At 48.0% G+C, this 17146-nt stretch overlaps 2 protein-coding genes across 3 annotated transcripts; both read left to right on the top strand.

The window, feature by feature from the left end:
* Positions 1-569: 569 nt before the first annotated feature.
* On the top strand, positions 570-11151 carry naa25 (N-alpha-acetyltransferase 25, NatB auxiliary subunit). Its single transcript, XM_037484273.2, has 24 exons — positions 570-682; positions 2572-2657; positions 3214-3352; positions 3434-3552; positions 3642-3716; positions 3813-3920; positions 4209-4287; positions 4445-4556; positions 4646-4735; positions 5016-5188; positions 5285-5397; positions 5486-5693; positions 6076-6165; positions 6241-6421; positions 6766-6865; positions 6947-7098; positions 7177-7302; positions 7385-7628; positions 7756-7879; positions 8006-8071; positions 8149-8246; positions 8335-8445; positions 8536-8676; positions 8984-11151. The coding sequence occupies exons 1-24, from the start codon at positions 625-627 to the stop codon at positions 9104-9106; spliced, it is 2916 nt and encodes a 971-aa protein (XP_037340170.2). The 5' UTR covers positions 570-624; the 3' UTR covers positions 9107-11151.
* A 409-nt stretch (positions 11152-11560) lies between these two features.
* brap (BRCA1 associated protein) lies at positions 11561-16877 on the top strand. Of its 2 annotated transcripts, XM_062558940.1 has the most exons (14): positions 11561-11947; positions 12299-12460; positions 12755-12854; positions 12918-13073; positions 13207-13396; positions 13566-13679; positions 13840-13988; positions 14082-14157; positions 14254-14392; positions 14827-14936; positions 15035-15124; positions 15203-15306; positions 15602-15741; positions 16270-16877. In XM_062558940.1, the coding sequence occupies exons 1-14, from the start codon at positions 11869-11871 to the stop codon at positions 16485-16487; spliced, it is 1827 nt and encodes a 608-aa protein (XP_062414924.1). In that variant the 5' UTR covers positions 11561-11868; the 3' UTR covers positions 16488-16877. The 2 variants fall into 2 exon arrangements, with proteins under 2 accessions (XP_062414924.1, XP_037340194.2); XM_037484297.2 differs by having other exon boundaries at positions 12755-13073.
* Positions 16878-17146: the final 269 nt, after the last annotated feature.

Here is a 17146-nt window from a genome sequence, read left to right as displayed (position 1 = left end):
TTGTTAAATTAAACTTATGAATGTAAAGAAACGTTAGTGAAATAATGGATAGAACATGAGTATACTAATTATAATACAAGCATTGCTGTGGTTTCACAGCACTTTTCACATAATATTCTATCACAGTAAAAGTATAATAAATAAACAACAAAAACTACAGTCTGATATGATGCTGTGGTTGTTTTTATTACACCTGATTGGAAAGTAACGCACGAGAGCCTTAGATTGCACATGAGCACAGTACGCAGCCTGGATTTCTCAATTTAGAAGTAAGAGGTGAAGTAACAGTACTTGAAAAATGTACTGCATAACACTATTGGAATATTATATAACTTGTACATAATTGAATTTATATGATTCAACTTTTGATAATTATTTGTTAATAAAATACTGTAATACTTTTGTGATTATTAAACACAGTCTTTCTGTAGGTTTATGGTATTCCTACTTGGTACTTTTCTGCACTGTGGTATTCCTACTTAGTACTTTTCTGCACCGTGCTATCACTTTCAAGGAGTATGTCCTCCACACTGACTGCATACATTTAATTTAAACCCGTGCGCCTCGCCAGGCAGCCTCCACTGCGCATGCGTCAACATTTCCCCACAGCAGGTAAACTCCACCATGGCGGCGCGAGGCCATGTGCAGGATCCGAACGACAGGAGACTCAGGCCCATTTACGGTAAGCACTCAATGGGGACTTTTACGCGTGTTTGGGACACGTCCCTCGCGCTCCTTGCCGGCGCACGGTTGTTAAAGCGGGAGCTTTTTGTGAGTCGGTGGAGCGTCGATGCGGCCTCACCATCTGCGACCACGGTGTCTGCTGCCCGCATCGCCCGATGACAGTGCACCTTACCCGGGCTACTAGCGAGCCGGGGTACGGCATGTGTGTGGATTAAAAAAATAATAAAACGTGATTCCCCTGCTCTCCGGTGTAAAACCGGTAGACATTCCCCTTGTTGTTAAAGCAATGAATGAAGCGGAGACGTCTGTCGTCCGCTTTCGCTGATTCTCAAAGTCGAACACTTTTTTTTTTTTTTTGCTAACGGTCGCTATTTGACAGCTAGCTAACATGCTAATCTGTCAGCTAGCCCGGCAGTTAGCATAGACTAACTGTAGGGTATATTTAAAAAGAAAAGTAGTTTATTAATGTTGTTTGTGCTCCTCTTGTTGACGAGTAGTTCCGTTGTGTTTAGCTGTTTGTATCCGGTCTGAGTATGGACCCTCTTTGTAGCTAGCTAACTGTTAAACGGTTAGCTCCCAGCTAGTATCAGGTTCATAATAGTGTAAGGACAATGCTTCAAGCTAACTCCAGCTACAAGCTGCTAGCTAGCAAGCAAGCTAGCATGGAGCTGTCACAGCGCACGGACCTCTATACAGAAGGGCTGATGAATAATAACTCATTTAGTCTTTTATAAAACGAGCAGTGGTGGAGGAAGTATCCACATCAGGTACTAATTTGACATTCAGTGCACGTTTGAAGCTGTGCTCTCAAAAGCGTGATGTTACTTACTAGCAAACATTTACCTAAGGTAAAAAGTACTTGAGTAGGCTACTACTGATGTCCCCTTTCAGTGCTTTGCTATTGTATTTTATATAAATAATCTCTAATGCATTAATTTGTTAAATGCTGTCACCTTCATATCCTCTAGTACAAACTTTCATATTTTATTAGAGCATCATATGTTTGTGAGAACATCGTATCTCTAAAAAGAACAAACAGCCTCTTTCAGCTTTGTGAAGATGCAGTTTCCAGTTGATCCAAGTGGCTTTTTAATAAGTTTATTTAGCAGAAGTTGTAGGAGCGTGGTCCCAAACAAAGGAGCCCTTCATCCTTCAGCTTATCACAAGCATCCATCAACAACACATCTGGTGATGTGTGGTTTTACCAGGACGGGAACAGATGGAGAAATGACGCCTGAAAAGAAATGACAATTATCAGACAGGTGTAGTAAGTCGATCCCAATCGAGGCCCCCGACTCCCCGCTGTGAAAGTGCAATGTTTGTCTGACACCTGGAGAAGAGCTTTGTGTGCTGGTGGTTCTTCTGCGGTTTGACCGGAGAGAATAGACATGACGTGACCACGGCGTCCGTCTGGTGAAGTTAATTTGGTCACCCAGCTGTCCAACGTGCCTCCGCCTGCAAACTTTAACCAACCCATCAGAAAGACTTTTAAATATGTAAATGTTTGCAGATTATTTTCTTCTTTTAAGATTTGTGTTTTGAGCCTAAAAACACAAACAAACAAACATCTTAATTTTAACGTAATGATTTTCAAGCACCTTCATAGTTTCCTATTAGACTTGATTTCCTCAGTAAGCATTTATCACTCTTATATTTTAGTTTTTTTTGTCACGGTATTTATGCTGTGACAACATTCCAAGAAACTTCTTTCAATTCGACTGTGTATATATTGATTTCCTGGTTTTATATAAAACAATCAATCAGTTCATCTCTTAATTGACCAACCTCCTGGATTCACTCTGTAATACACACGGTATTGTTGCCCATTTTATTCCAGTTTGTATGTAAGACTATTAATCCAATCATGATGATCTCCCGATTCCCCAGATTACCTGGACAATGGCAACAATAAAATGGCAATACAGCAGGCGGATAAACTGCTGAAGAAACACAAGGACCTGCACTGTGCCAAGGTGGGTGACTCAGGGCCAATTCTCCAGTGTCCCGTCGATTTATTGCTGATGGCAGATGTCTGCGTGGATTTAAGACCATACACATTACTTTCTTTTTGTCTACTAGTGCAATAATTTAATTGGTAAACTTTTGGGATATTTGTATGAATTAATAAGAGGAAGCTTTTTCTCTTTTAACGGCCATTTGTGACGGTGTGATTCTTTTTAAACTTGAAAACCGGCTACTGGTAACATCGACACAAGTCTGAAAATGAGCTCTCTTACAATGTGGTTCAAAGCATGTGGAACTTAAGACTTCAGAAGTTTAGGTCCATTTGTGCTTCTCGGTACCCTTTTGCTTGAATAACGTCACCTCCAACCCCGTCATTCACTGACCTGTATGGGTTTATGTTGGCATGAATCTGACTGTAAGATCACTTGTTTAACAGTCCAGAGGAATGTGGAATATTCACTTGGCTCAGGGATGTCGGGGGTCAGCCTCAGTGTCTTTGAGCGCTTACGCATGTCTGTCTGCTGGTATTCGTCTACACCGGCGTCTCTGTCCCTCCGCCATCAGGTCCTCAAGGCCATCGGCCTTCAGCGGACCGGAAAGCAGGACGAAGCTTTCACTTTGGCCCAGGAGGTGGCCACTCTCGAGCCCACGGACGACAACTCGCTACAGGCTCTGACTATTCTCTACCGGGAGATGCATCGTCGTGAGTACACACACACACACACACACACACACACTAATGGGGGCGTGCCTGCGTGCTGAATGCCGTGCCGGTCGCCCACAGCGGAGCTGGTCACCAAGCTGTACGAGGCTGCGGTAAAGAAGGTCCCCCTCAGCGAGGAGTACCACTCTCACCTCTTCATGGCGTACGCCCGCGTCGGGGAGTACAAGAAGATGCAGCAGGTGAGTAAACCTTCAGGCAGGCGGGACTAATGGCTGAGTGTCCAGAGTAACCAGGAGGCTGATGGTGACTTCATCTCGGCCCTTTACAGGCGGGAATGGCCTTGTATAAAATCGTTCCCAAGAACCCGTATTACTTCTGGTCCGTCATGAGTCTGGTCATGCAGGTACGGGCCCATGTCTTCTCCTTAAAGTTTATATTTCCCTGGATATTGTCTCCAATTTGGATTATAGGGAAGAAATGCTTGTTTTTGTTTGTTCAGGCCATCTCAGCACAAGATGAAAAACTGTCCCAGACGATGTTCCTGCCTCTGGCTGAGCGCATGGTGGAGAAAATGGTCAAGGAGGAGAAGATTGAAGCAGAGGCTGAGGTGAGTGGAGCGACCTTGAGGATTTTCATTTCAGTTTAAAATAAACTATTCAACCCGAAGACGCTTTGGCCCGGATTTATTTATTCATTTTTCTTTCTGTGGTTCATTGCTGCGGCATAAAAGTCTTCTCTGGAAACGGAGGCATCATGACTAGAAGTGAAGGACTCAAACTGTTCTTCAGTCCACAATAAAAAGAGTTCACCTCAAAAATAACACAAGCTTCTTCTCCGGGGTTTTCCAGGATCATTCGGGTCAGTTTCACAGCTCTATGTTCCTCTGTGGCTGCAGGTGCAGCTGTACTTTATGATCCTGGAGCGCTTAGGAAAGTGCGTGGAGGCTCTGGACGTGATCCGGGGCCCTCTCGGTGGTGAGTGTGTCCGTGTCCCTCTGCCTTCTTTATGACAAACGTGAGCCCGCCGGCAGGTTCTCCTCCGCAGTTCTTCTGGCAAGATGTGTTGAAGTCGACCCAAGAGATGGGAACAGTGAGCCGATTGAAAGGTAACGACGTGTGCGTGGTCCCACAGAGAAGCTGACCAGCGAGCTGCAGAGCAGAGAGTCCAAGTGCATGATGCTCTACCGCAGGCTGCAGCGCTGGCCCGAGTGCAACTCGCTGGCTCACAAGCTGCTGCTCAAAAAGTCAGTACCGGGTTCAGGGTCCTCCTGTTGTATCTCTGACCGAGAGGAGCGGGCCAGACGGGACCAACACCACTGCTTTGTGTTTCCAGCCCTGACGACTGGCAGTTCTACCCCTCCTACTTCGACTCTCTCTTCCACCTCATGGACCAGTCGTGGAGTCCTCCTGAGGACGGAGATCAGTGAGTACAGCGTTTAGTTGCTGGGGTCACCTGACAGGCGCTATTCATTATTAATAAATATATTCACAATGACCAACTTCACTGCAAGTGTAAGCAGTGGTTTGACAAGCTACTGGGGATAAAGAATCTGAGTTTCATGCAATCCCCACATTTACATCTACAGTCACCTCCTGCTTTCTGTCACCAATCTGTGCAGGAACTGTAATCCATCAGATTTATCAAATTAATCCGATATAAAACAACATAACAATTTGTGTGTCCGCCCCCCCCCCCTCTGCAGCTGTCCGGAGGGTTCGGTCCACCACACGGTTGCCGAGGTGATGAGGTTCGTGGAGGAGAGGATCACCGGGGAGGACGGCAAAGACTCGCGCTCGCTCCGAGGACCTTACTTGGCTCGACTTGAGCTCATGCACCGACTGAGAGAGAGGGGCTGTCCTGAAGAAAGACTGCTGGGTAAAAACACTGCCCCCCCCCCCCCCTCTTGCCCCGCCCTCTGTACTGGTGCTTTAGCCTGTGTGGGTGTGTGTGTGTGTGTGTGGCTTTAAACAGGTGACCCTCTAGAGCTCATGGTGCAGTTCTTTGGGAAGTTCGGAGACAAACCCTGCTGCATCACCGACCTAAAAATATACCTCCACCTGCTCTGCCCCGACCAGCACGTGCAAGTGAGCCGCGGCGGCGTTGTTGTTGAATTGTGACGCGGTTCGTCCTTTTCTTAACCCCCCCCCCCCCCCCCTGTTCTTTTCCCCTTAGTTCATCAACCGTCTGGGCGAGGCGGTGCCCCTGGGCGAGCAGGGGGACGAAGGACTCTGCTTCCCGGAGGACACCAAAGCGCTGCAGAGGCACCTGTGCGTGAGCCAGCTGGGCCGCGCCCTCGGGCTGCACCACGCCCTCGACCCCGACGGCAAGCTGCGCCTCATCGCCCAGCTCAAGGCTCACTACCGGCACGGACTCAAGTTTGGTGAGAGCGTCCTTTTTGTTTTTTTAATAATCCAAATGTTTTCACCTGCGGTGGCTCGTTTCCGTAGCAACTCATTTGCATATGGAAACCGGCAGCGTTTCTGCTCCCTGAACGCAGGGTGGAGTCGGCTCTTTATTTAGATTGTAAACCTCAGGTTTATGTTTGGCTGTGGTTGTCGCGCCGTGAATAGTAAATAATATTAAATTGTGTCGGAAACGAGATGTCAGCGACATGAATGTCCTCAAACTGCACCTCTCCATAGAGACCATCAGTTTAAGTTAATCCACAACCATCTTGGATTTTAAGCTGGTTTGAATCCTCTTTAAATCTTGTAGGGGACTTTTTTCGAGGCTCTTATGTCGTTGCTGTTTTTCCTCCTCAGGGACGAACGCGCTGAAGACGGAGCTGCAGTTTTCCGACATGTACTGCCTCATGGCGGCTCACGTCTACGTGGACCTGTGGAAGGAGACGGGTGAGTTCCTCCTCGCTCCTCGCCTTCCCTCTGCTCTCTGCGTCTCTGAGCGGCTCCCTGTTGTTTGTGCCGCAGGCGATGACAACATGGTGTGGCGGTGCTTGGGCGTCCTGCAGGAGGGTTTGACCCTGAGCCCCTCCAACGCGCAGTTCAAGCTGCTGATGCTGCTGGTCTACTGTCACCTGGGGGCCTTTGAGCCCGTGGTGGACCTGTACTCGAGCCTGGATGCCAAGCACGTGCAGCACGACACCATCGGGTCAGTGAACACGCACCAACCATGGAGCTTTAAAAACACCTAACAGCTTTTTTTAATGGTCCAACAAGCCTGCTTTCTTCATACAATCACCAAAACTATAGTTCAACATATACAACAAAGGCTGTAAACAACGTTACTTTCATCTCTCCTAGTGGTCCTTAAACGCATCACGTGCAACTCACGCAGAACTCGAGGCAGAAAAGCCTCGTTTGAAAGCCACAGAGAGAAAAACTTACTGCGTCAAGGAGACCTTGATGCCATCTTCTAGTTATCATTGAAAATACACGTGTGGTTTGCTACTTAATGGCAGCACGGAGTGATCATCTAAGGTGTCTGATCTGCAGGTTCCTGCTGACGCGTTACGCCGAGTCGTTGGGTCAGTTCGCTGCAGCCTCCCAGTCCTGTAACTTCTCCCTCAGGTTTTTCCACTCCAACCAGAAAGATGTAAGTCCGTCTCTCCCTCCTTTTAATCTTTGATCCTGCTCAACGGCCAACATTTTAAATTCCCCCCCCCCCCCCCCCCAGACCTCAGAGTACATCATCCAGGCCTATAAGTACGGAGCGTTTGAGAAGATCCCAGAGTTCATAGCCCTCAGGAACCGATTGAACCAGTCGCTGCACTTCGCCCAGGTGCGCACGGAGAGGATGCTGCTGGACCTGTTCCTGGAGGCCGACATGTGAGGAGCCGCTCTGAACCTTCACCCCCACATTGCTGCTGCTGCTGCTTTCACTCACGCCCCGTGCTTCTCTTCCAGCGTGTTGAGTCTGGAGGAGAGTGTGAAGGCCATGTCTCTGTCTCCAGAGGAGGACGACATCCCCTGGGACACCATGAGGGACAACAGGGACCTCACCGTCTTCACCAGCTGGGACCCCAAAGACAGGTCTGTCCAATCCAGGGAGGTGTGTGTTTGTGTGTATATGTATGTTTCGTGGTGGTCAATCAACCCCCCCCCCCTTTCGCAGGGAGCTGACCGAGGAGCACCGGCGGCGCTCCCTGGAGGAGGAGACAGTGTGGCTACGGCTGCGCTCGCTCACGCTGCGCCTCCTCGCCGCTCTGGCTTCGCCGGGTCGCGCCCCCCCGCCGCAGAACTCCGACACCACCAACGAGAACGGGGTGGGGGGCGGGAGCTCCGTCCTCGGGGGGCTGCTCGGCCAGCTGCAGCTCGCCCTGCAGGCGGCGGCGCAGGTGGCCGAGAGACGCACGCAGGTACGCAGTCCAATGCAGACACAAAGAAAATGACACATTTTATTGTATTTTGTACTTTTTGGCGTAAACTGCCCTGATTAAAACCCTCCTGGACCACTTTGAATTGTTCTTACTTGTTGCTCTGCAGTATCCATTCCTGGGCCCCCCCTCCACCCGCCTGGCCTCGGCCCTGTCCAGCGGGAGCTGCCAGTGCCAGGCGGCCGCGCTGCAGCTGTCCGTCCACCTCCAGGAGCTGGAGGACGTCGGCCTCGGTGAGCAGACAGGTTGACTTGGGGGGGGGGGGTTTGGGGGGGGGTTGACGGGGTCGGTGCCGGCGCGGTGCTTTTTCCCCCCCACTCACCGCTTCCTTTCCTTTTGCTCTTCTTTGACTTCCTCAGACGAGTCGTCGGAGCTTCAAACCCAGATCTGTAACGGTTTCAAATCTTTAGTAGTCCAGCTTCAAGGTGAGAGTCCTTCCAGCTGCAGACGTCTGTCCGAGTCCGTCACGCCTCACGTTCTCTTCCTCCCCCCCCCCCCACAGAAATCCTGAATAGGTGCAAAGGGGATTTCTTGGAAATGAAAGAGGGCAAGTTAAAAACCCGGCCCTCCTTATTAGAAAACCTAGTCTTCTTCGTTGAGGTGAGATATCTCCATGTGATCCTCCTACGTTCCGTGTGCTGTACGTGTACTCTGGTTAAATGAGGCAACCTTGCCCCCCCCCCCCCAGACGGTGTGCGTCGTCTTGTGGACGGCCAGTCACTGCGCCAAGGTCCTCCGGCCGCTGAAGACCAGCCTACAGAAGAAGAAGAAGAAGAAAAAGGATGCAAACACGGCTCTGGTGCGCTTCCTCTGCTTTTGATCCTCCTCCAGCGTCTGTTTTGCGTTGGTGAGGCGGTGATCCTCACCAGGTGCTTCGTGTCTCTTGCAGCCGGCGGTGGTGTGTGGCTTCCAGGAGCTGACGGGGGGCTTGCAGGACCTGCTTACCCAGACTTTGGAGTTTATTAAGGGGCAGGAGACGGACATCACCGCCCTTAAACTGGCCGGGTTGAGCTTGGAAGGACACACACAGGTGAGGCGAGGACCACACACACCGCAACCTTCTTAAGACGTGAGGTCAAAGCTGCATTCTGTGCAGTGACCAGCAGGGGGCGACTCCCCTGCTGTCATAGACAGATCAGAGATAATCTCTGATCTATCGGATCAATCTGTAACCTTTCCTAAATTTAGTCCTTTGAAGCATTGTGGGATCACAAGTCTGATGTAAACCGACAAACATACGACTGAAACTCTGAACGTAATAAATAAATAAATGATCTGACTTTTGACTTGATGGTTATGTGACTGCGATGTCATGTCTGATGTCACTTCCTGTTCAGGACGAGGAGGCGTTCACCAAGGCTGCTATGGACAAAGTGCAGAGCAGTTACCTGCGCTCGCTACAGGAGGCGGGAGATCTGCTCAGGAAGAGAGCCGAAACTATAAAGAGCCTCAAGATCTGACCGCCCCCCCGCCTGAATAAAGATGACTCTACCCCCCCCCCCCCCTCAACACACACACACTCTGTCAGTACAGTCGTCACTCACCTGCTTCCTGTCCCGGATGTCCCTCCCCTCGGCGTCTGTCAATCTGGATCTTTATTATGTCGTCTTTCCCCTCGACACCCCCCCCCACCCCCCCCCCCCCACACACACACACACACCTCGGGTACCTCTTCAACTCTTCTAGCACACAAAGCTTGTAAGTAAACTCATGACTTTATTCAGCCATTATAAGTTAAAGAATGAGGAATAAAAACATGCTTTTTTTTCGTTTTTAAGAAACGCACAAAACATAAACTTAGCGCAAAGTTAGGAAATAAGAATAAGCCGTTTTAGATGATGTTACCTAATAAATTATTGTATATAGCAAAGAACAACTACCACAGCTCATAAGAATATCCGTTAAGTTTCTTTTAATTCCTTTTTTCTCTGGTGAGAACAAAGTGACACACACACACACAGACTCACACACACACACACTCACAGACTCACACACGCTGGGACTGTTAACACTACGGAGGGAGTTGTTTCAATGTGCTGCTCTTCCAGCTGTTTCTGTCCATGAGGAGGAGACACAACTCACTCAGACTGAAGTCACACAATCTTTCTCCATTATTTTACTTCCTTTTTGTCGTTTTGTGCATCTTGTGTGTCTTTTGGAAGTGGAACCATCTGTGTAGTTGCAGTATTATAAAGAGCAGTAGTGGAGTCGGGCTGTTATCGTTTTATTTTCTATTTTTTTTCCCCCCATGACACCAGGAGAAGTTCTTCTAAACACATCGACTCATCGCACAACTCGTCTCAAGGACACACTCCTGTGAGACCTGCTGCTTGATATTTATTTAAGAGCGAGATGAGTTATTCATTCACACAAGTTCAGTTGATGCCATCTGCTGGAATGATTGTTTCAGTGAGGGGGGGTTAAGTCTGATCTAAATGTTTTTCTCCCTTTTTTTATTCACATTTCAGTCACTGGTTGATTTAAGGATTTCTATTTGAGTGTAAACTGAACTTAAGGCAGCATCTAAAATTCCAAACTAACGCGATACTTTTCAGAAATGTCGACATTGGTCCATTTTTTCGTTTGTGTGTTTTCATTTTTTTTTCTCCACAGACTTCAGAGTAGTTCAGAAAAATGACTTTCAACACTTTCATTCCCAGAGGGTCGATCAGCCTTTGTGTTACTGATATTCAGATGGTCACTAACAAGGTGAAGAGGTTGATCCAGAGTCACTTTGTTGTTGTAGTTCTCAATTCAGCCACAAGAGGCGCAAGTCTCCACGTGTTCTAAATAGACTAAAAACATTACTTTCTTCAGGTTGAGTGGGTTTTTTAATTTTACTATCTTGTGTTCAGAGTGTGTGAAGAAAAGTGTTTTTAGTCTTTAGAACATTAACACCTTTTTGGGGGGTTTTTTTCAACCTGCCAAAACTTTAAATTTGACTTGTTTCACAGCTGATGTAAAATTAGAGCAGAAGTGAGAACCTTGAGTTATCTTTCTCAGTTGACCCTCTGGGCCTCTGATAATAGATTATTATGGGATGACGTGTTTGTGATTCACAGACAAACTTTGGACCTAATTGTAAATATAAAGTTGCGGCTGCAGAACGGTGTGAAAGAATGATGTGTTTTGTTTTTTTGTTTGTTTTAATAATGAGCTGCAGTAGATGTGTGTGTTCATGTTGTGTTCATTCCCGTTTATGACACATCTCCCCCCCCCTCCAAAAAAAAAAAGTCATGAACCAAAAACCTTTTTTATATTCTCAGTGAAAGGATCTTCTTTTTATTCTTCATAACATTGAGAGATGGACTGACATTGTTTACAAAAATCACCCAGCAGCACTGATGGACGACTGCAGCTTAGTGTGCAGTTTTCTTTTTGTTTTTTACTATTTTATCAATAATTTGGCCGAACAATGTGAAAATGTGAGTAACCGGTGAATCCTTGTCCTTCCTGTTGTATCCGCATACGAATCACATGTGCTAATAAAATGCCTTTTCTCTGAGCCCTCCGTGTGTCCGTGTGGCTGCAGAGCACACGTCTGTGATCCCACCTCACCATGATGTTGTTGTTGTTCACTGTTCACAGTAATGGTTGACAATCTGAAGTGTCATCTCACCACCCTCTTTTGTTAGAAAATGGAAAACAGAAACACTGGAATGTCAAAGCTTTTTTAAATAATAAAGAAAACGCAGGAATTTGGTTGTTAAATGTTTTCACGTGTCTTTAATTATTTCTGTTTGAACGTAAACGGGATGGTTTGAATGTTTAGATGTGAGTGGATATGTATCTATTTCATTGTGTTTTAGATCAGTTTTAAATTGATTTATAGTCATGACCTGTTTTTCAGTCTGGGTGCAGTGTGCAGCTCGATCCTGTAGGGGGCCGCAGCACGCTTTGCGTCAACATACTACCGATTTACTCCGTACACGAAGAAGAGCAGCATGCCACAAACAGCTGTGTTCACACAGACAGGGAAGCTAGCCAGCTTTAGCCAGCTGCAGTGTCTTCGCTGTTAAGACACAGCATTAAGTTTCGTGTACATATTCTGAAGACAAGCCGGTTGACCATCACACAGGTTTAGAAATTGTTTCGCTTTTACTGCCTTTTATTTACGGCTGGTTGTTTATGTTAGCCATTAGCTAAGTAGCTATTTTTAGCTAGCTAGCTGTCACCGGGTTTGTTTTGTTCTTTGTAGAAGTGGCCGTTTCCTTTTTAACACATGAGTGTGTCTATGGTTGTTATCCGCCTGGAGCTCGCCGACCAGTCTCCTTCTCCACGAGGTTTCCAGTACTCTGCTGGTGAGTTCCGTTTCTCCCACAGCAGCTAAGCGTGAACGTCACAGTTGTGCTGGAATTAGCCGTGAAGCTAACAAGCAAGTGACCAGGAAAGAGATCCTTCTGTCTATCTGTGAATAGAAGTGTTTCTTTTATGTGTTGATGCATGTTTGTGATAAACTGCAGGATGAAGTGTTACAGATGATACAAACATGTGATGCATTGATGTAGATCAAACTAACCAACAGTATGTAAAGAACATGTGACGTACATGTTAGAATCTTAATGATGCTGCAGCACAGTGACAGGGACCATTCTCCCGGTGCTGGTATTCGGTTGATGCATACTGAACCAGGTTTTGATCGAGTCTCTCAGTTGAAGGCATGTCGCAGGAGGATCTGCAGGAGAAGGCTCTGTGTGTAGCCAAACACGCTCTGAGTGGGAAGACGGATCTGGAGCGATCAGCTGTGCTGCACCAACACATCGGCAGCCGGGCGATGGGGGACATGGTGATCGAAACCTTCGAGCCCGGCCCAGGTGAGCACACCACCTCAAAGAGGAACAGTAATTATATCCTTAAGATCTACGCGCCCCACTGCTGCTCCTTCATCATCACCATGACAACACAAGCTGAAGCCCATTTGGACCCAATGCGTCCACGTACAAATACTCACCAGAGCACCAGATGTGGATTCATATGCTGCTGAAAATGGTCCCTAATTAAAGCATTTTGCTAAAATGAATAATTATATCATTACGTTTAAGATATATTTTTTGTACCTTTTCCCTTTGAACGTATAACACCTGCCAACTACCAACTGTCTACTGTAGATAAAGGAGGCGGTTCCTCAGAGCAGGACGGAGAAGCTTTGGCTGAAGTTCAGGAAGGAGCCGAGGACTCAAAGGAGGAAGCCAAGGAAGGAGCCGAGGCCTCTGAGGAAGGAGCTGAGGCCTCTGAGGAAGGAGCCGAGGCCTCTGAGGAAGGAGCTGAGGCCTCTGAGGAAGGAGCCGAGGCCTCTGAGGAAGGAGCCGAGGCGACCCGCGCGGCGCCCGACTCGCCCTCCAAGCAGCTGCCCGACCAGATCTCCTTCTTCAGCGGGAACCCGTCTGTGGAGATCGTCCACGGCATCATGCACCTCTACAAGACCAAGTGAGTCACACCGTCACATGGGTTCTCATTTAAAGGCAGCCATTGGACACATTTAAGAAATATTCAGATCCATAACTTTTCTGTATTTATAACTTATTGTGTCTTTCTTATCTCATATTTTAAATATCTGCAGTAAAATGACGTCGCTTACGGAGGACGTGAGGCGCAGCGCGATGGTTTGCATCCTGACCGTCCCCGCCACCATGACCAGCCACGACCTCATGAAGCTCCTGGCGCCCTTTAATGATGTCATGGAGCACATGAAGATCATACGGGACTCCACCCCCAACCAGTACATGGTTCTGCTTAAATTCTGCTCGCAGGTGAGGGTCGTCCATTCATCCTTGTGGGGGGGGGGGGGTTCACCCTTACGAAGTTGGCAGGTCAAAGGTCACCATGACATTAAGGAAGTTGAGTGAAGCTGGACTCCCTCGTCGTCTGATAGCGTTGATCCTCGGACTCTGGACTCACAGCGGCTCTTTGTTTCTTCAGGCAGACGCAGACAGTTTCTTCACGGCGTGCAACGGCCGCCAGTTCAACTCCATCGAGGACGCCGTGTGTCAGATGGTTTACGTGGAGCGCGCCGAGGTCATCAAGTCCGAAGAGGTAAATGGATTCTCCATTTTCATTCTCAATATTGATATTCAATGAGCCGTCATATGAGGAAATGACTCCACTTCTCTCTTGATTTGTTCCCTCAGTAAACATGAGTTTATGGTCTCAGTCTCTAGTTCCAAGTGTTCTTCTTATTCCCCCCCCCCCACAGGGAGCCAGTCTGCCGGTGATGGAGCTCACAGAGCTGCCGAAGTGCACCGTGTGTCTGGAGAGGATGGACGAGTCAGTCAACGGCATCCTGACCACCCTCTGCAACCACAGCTTCCACAGCCAGTGCCTCCAGCGGTGGGACGACGCCACGTGAGTCCTGTGTGGACACACACACACACACACACACACACACACACACACTCACTTTTAGTCATGTGACCGTCTATCCGTGTGTGTTTCCAGGTGTCCTGTGTGTCGTTACTGTCAAACTCCAGAACCAGTGGAGGAGAACAAGTGCTTTGAGTGCGGCGTGCAGGAGGTAACAAACCTCCGTTTTAAGCCACGCTCTGTCTTTTTATTTCATATGTGTAAAGCCCCCCCCCCCTCCTCCTCCTGCGCCCCCCCCCCCCCGTAGAACCTGTGGATCTGTCTGATCTGCGGACACATCGGCTGCGGCCGCTACGTCAGCCGGCACGCCTACAAGCACTTTGAGGAGACGCAGCACACGTACGCCATGCAGCTCACCAACCACCGCGTGTGGGACTACGCCGGAGGTACCGCTCCTTGCTCATGGGCTCGGGGTAGCAGGCGGGGACTGAACTCTTCAGTCATCCAGTAGAGCTAAATAAAAGGTTTCATTCTGTCCACTAGGGGGCAGCAGGCGACCTAAAAGAAGTTATTGATAATATTTATTACAGTTATTATTATTAGTGAAATACTCTGCTACTAGGAAACGAGTGAATGCAGAGTGGTCCATGTCATATTCCTGTAGTTATTACTGGGTTATTACCATTGATTAATATGACACTCATTTTAATGACTTCTTATACTGTTGGGTAATTTAATCTGTAAAAATACAGCATCAATTATTAGTTTATTATATAAGTTTTCATCAATACTTTCAAAGTCAAATAAAATAGAGTTAAATTCCCAGTTGTGTGTCTTTGAGGAGGTCAAAGGTCAGCGTAAAAAGGTTGAATGCTCACAGATAACTACGTCCATCGCCTCGTGGCCAGTAAGACGGACGGCAAGATGGTGCAGTACGAGTGTGAAGGAGACACCTGCCACGCCGAGAAGATCGACGCGCTGCAGCTGGAGGTGAGCGCCGCTTCTCCCTCGGGGTCGTTTCCACGAAGCGAGGCGCGAGGGACTCACCGCGTGTGTGTGTGTGTGTGCGTGTGTGTGTTTGTGTGTAGTACTCGTACCTGCTGACCAGTCAGCTGGAGTCTCAGAGGATCTACTGGGAGAATAAGATCGTTCACCTGGAGAAGGAAACCACCGAGGAGGTACTTGTGTTTTTTTTTTTTTTTTTACCTCTTCATCTCCTCCTCTTCCTCCTCCTCCTCATCTCACTTCTCTTTCAGATCAACAACATGAAGGTTAAATTCAAGGAGACGTTGGAGCGCTGCGACAACCTGGAGCGACGCTTTGGAGAAATCAGCAAAGAGAAGCAGGGCGTCGAGAAGAAGTGAGTGAAGATCCACTTTCCTTTAAATGTTCTAAATGTTCTGTTCATCCGATCAATATTACTCTTGATTCTAGTTTCATTCACAGAGAATTGTTTCTTTTATAAAATATTCATAAATAATATTCTTACTCACTGATGCAAACAGCTTCAAGTTATCTGAGAATTAAACTCTGCGACACGTTAGTTGGTGCAATGCATCATGGGTAACCAAGTGGGATCAAAGAGTGATTTGACTGATCCTGTGTCAGTATTTATATACAACAGCCCTCCTCCTCACCTGTGTTTTTGTGCTCAGGTGCACTCAGCTGCACACTCGCGTGGTGAAGCTGAGCCAGGAGCTGAAGGAGGAGCAGGAGATGAACCGATGTCTGAGAGCCAATCAGACGCAGCTGCAGTCCCAGCTGGCCGAGGAGGAGCGCAAAGTGAAGGAGACCGGTGAGGGGAGGGCGGGGGGGGGGACTACTGATAGAACTACAAACTTGTACAGATCCATTCATAGAAACCTGAAACGCTCTGTTTCCATGGCGATCACTTCCTCATTGTGCTCTGCTGTTAGCTGATTATTAACATTCTGCACAGACTCGCCTGAGGGAGGCCGTAACGCCCCCGGGGGGTGAGGGCAGTTAAAACAAACGCACCCCGTCGCAGGTGCTCTCTGTTTACGCGGATGACGGCGTGTGTGTGTGTGTGTGTGTGTGTTTATATTTATTTGCTTTACTGCTGTAATTTTGTCTTTAAGTGGGTTAGTAGATGGTTGCTATGGTAACAAGTTAAATCAACACTTGAGTGAGTAAATCCAGGCGCTTTGTGGGGAGACTTTGTGATTCTCAGAAGGACGTTTAGTTTTTCATTTCCTCATATATGAGCTTCTGATTAACTGGAGACGTATTTATTGGTAGAAGTGGTGTTTAACTGGTTCTTCTCGTCTTCTTCTTCGTTGGTGTCTGCCCCCCCCCCCTGCAGGTGAGCACAAGGACGGGGCCATCGCGGAGCTGCAGGAGCAGCTGAGGGACGTCATGTTCTACCTGGAGGCGCAGCAGCAGATCGAGCACCTTCCCCCGGAGGCCCGCAGCGAGATCCAGGAGGGACAGATCAACATCGGGGCCGGCCCGTCGGACGGTGCCGCAGGAGGCCCCGCCTCCAGCAGGGGGAGGAGGGGCCGGGGAAGGAAGAGGAAGTAACGCCTCCTGGGGGAAAAACTGAGAGAAACTGACGGTTTTCTGAGGGGGAAAAAAAACTCAGTTGGAAATATTTATCTGCACAATCTCCACCTGACGTAGCCTCCACCTGGAGGAAGGTGGATGATGCCGGAGGAACGTCTGGTCGTCACAGAAACAAAAAGTATAAATCCTAAAAAAGGCTACAAGAGACAAAGGGTGTGTGTGTGTGTGTGTGTGTGTGTGTGTGTGTGTGTGTGTGTGTGTGTGTGTGTGTGTGTGTGTGTGTGTGTGTGTGTGTGTGTGTGTGTGTGTGTGTGTGTCTCGTTTCCTGAGAGAAACCCTTTCAATGTCTCGCTCTAAACAACATGAAATAAAACCTGGTGTTAAAACAGCGCACTTCTTCTTTGTTGGTGCTGCTGCAAACATCTGCCCCCCCCTCCCCCCCAAACGCAAACAGTTTACGCTCCCTGCTTCCGCTCCACGTGTCTCTGCAGGCGGAGGTCAGGGGGCGGTTGGTGCTCGGGTGGAGGTGTATGCAAACGTTGTGCTGCACCTCTTTGCATTTCTATTTATGTCACAAACACCAGCAGCTGCAAAGTCACATTTAATATCCAAAATAACTTTCTCCTTGTTTTTTTTAAAGCCAAACGTTAATAAATAAATAATAAAGTTCATTTCTT

The sequence above is a fragment of the Pungitius pungitius genome, chromosome 18 (genome assembly GCF_949316345.1).
Source record: "Pungitius pungitius chromosome 18, fPunPun2.1, whole genome shotgun sequence".
Taxonomy (NCBI): Eukaryota; Metazoa; Chordata; class Actinopteri; order Perciformes; family Gasterosteidae; genus Pungitius; species Pungitius pungitius.
Note: the sequence above shows the minus strand (reverse complement) of the source record. Positions and strands in the feature narration are given on the sequence as shown.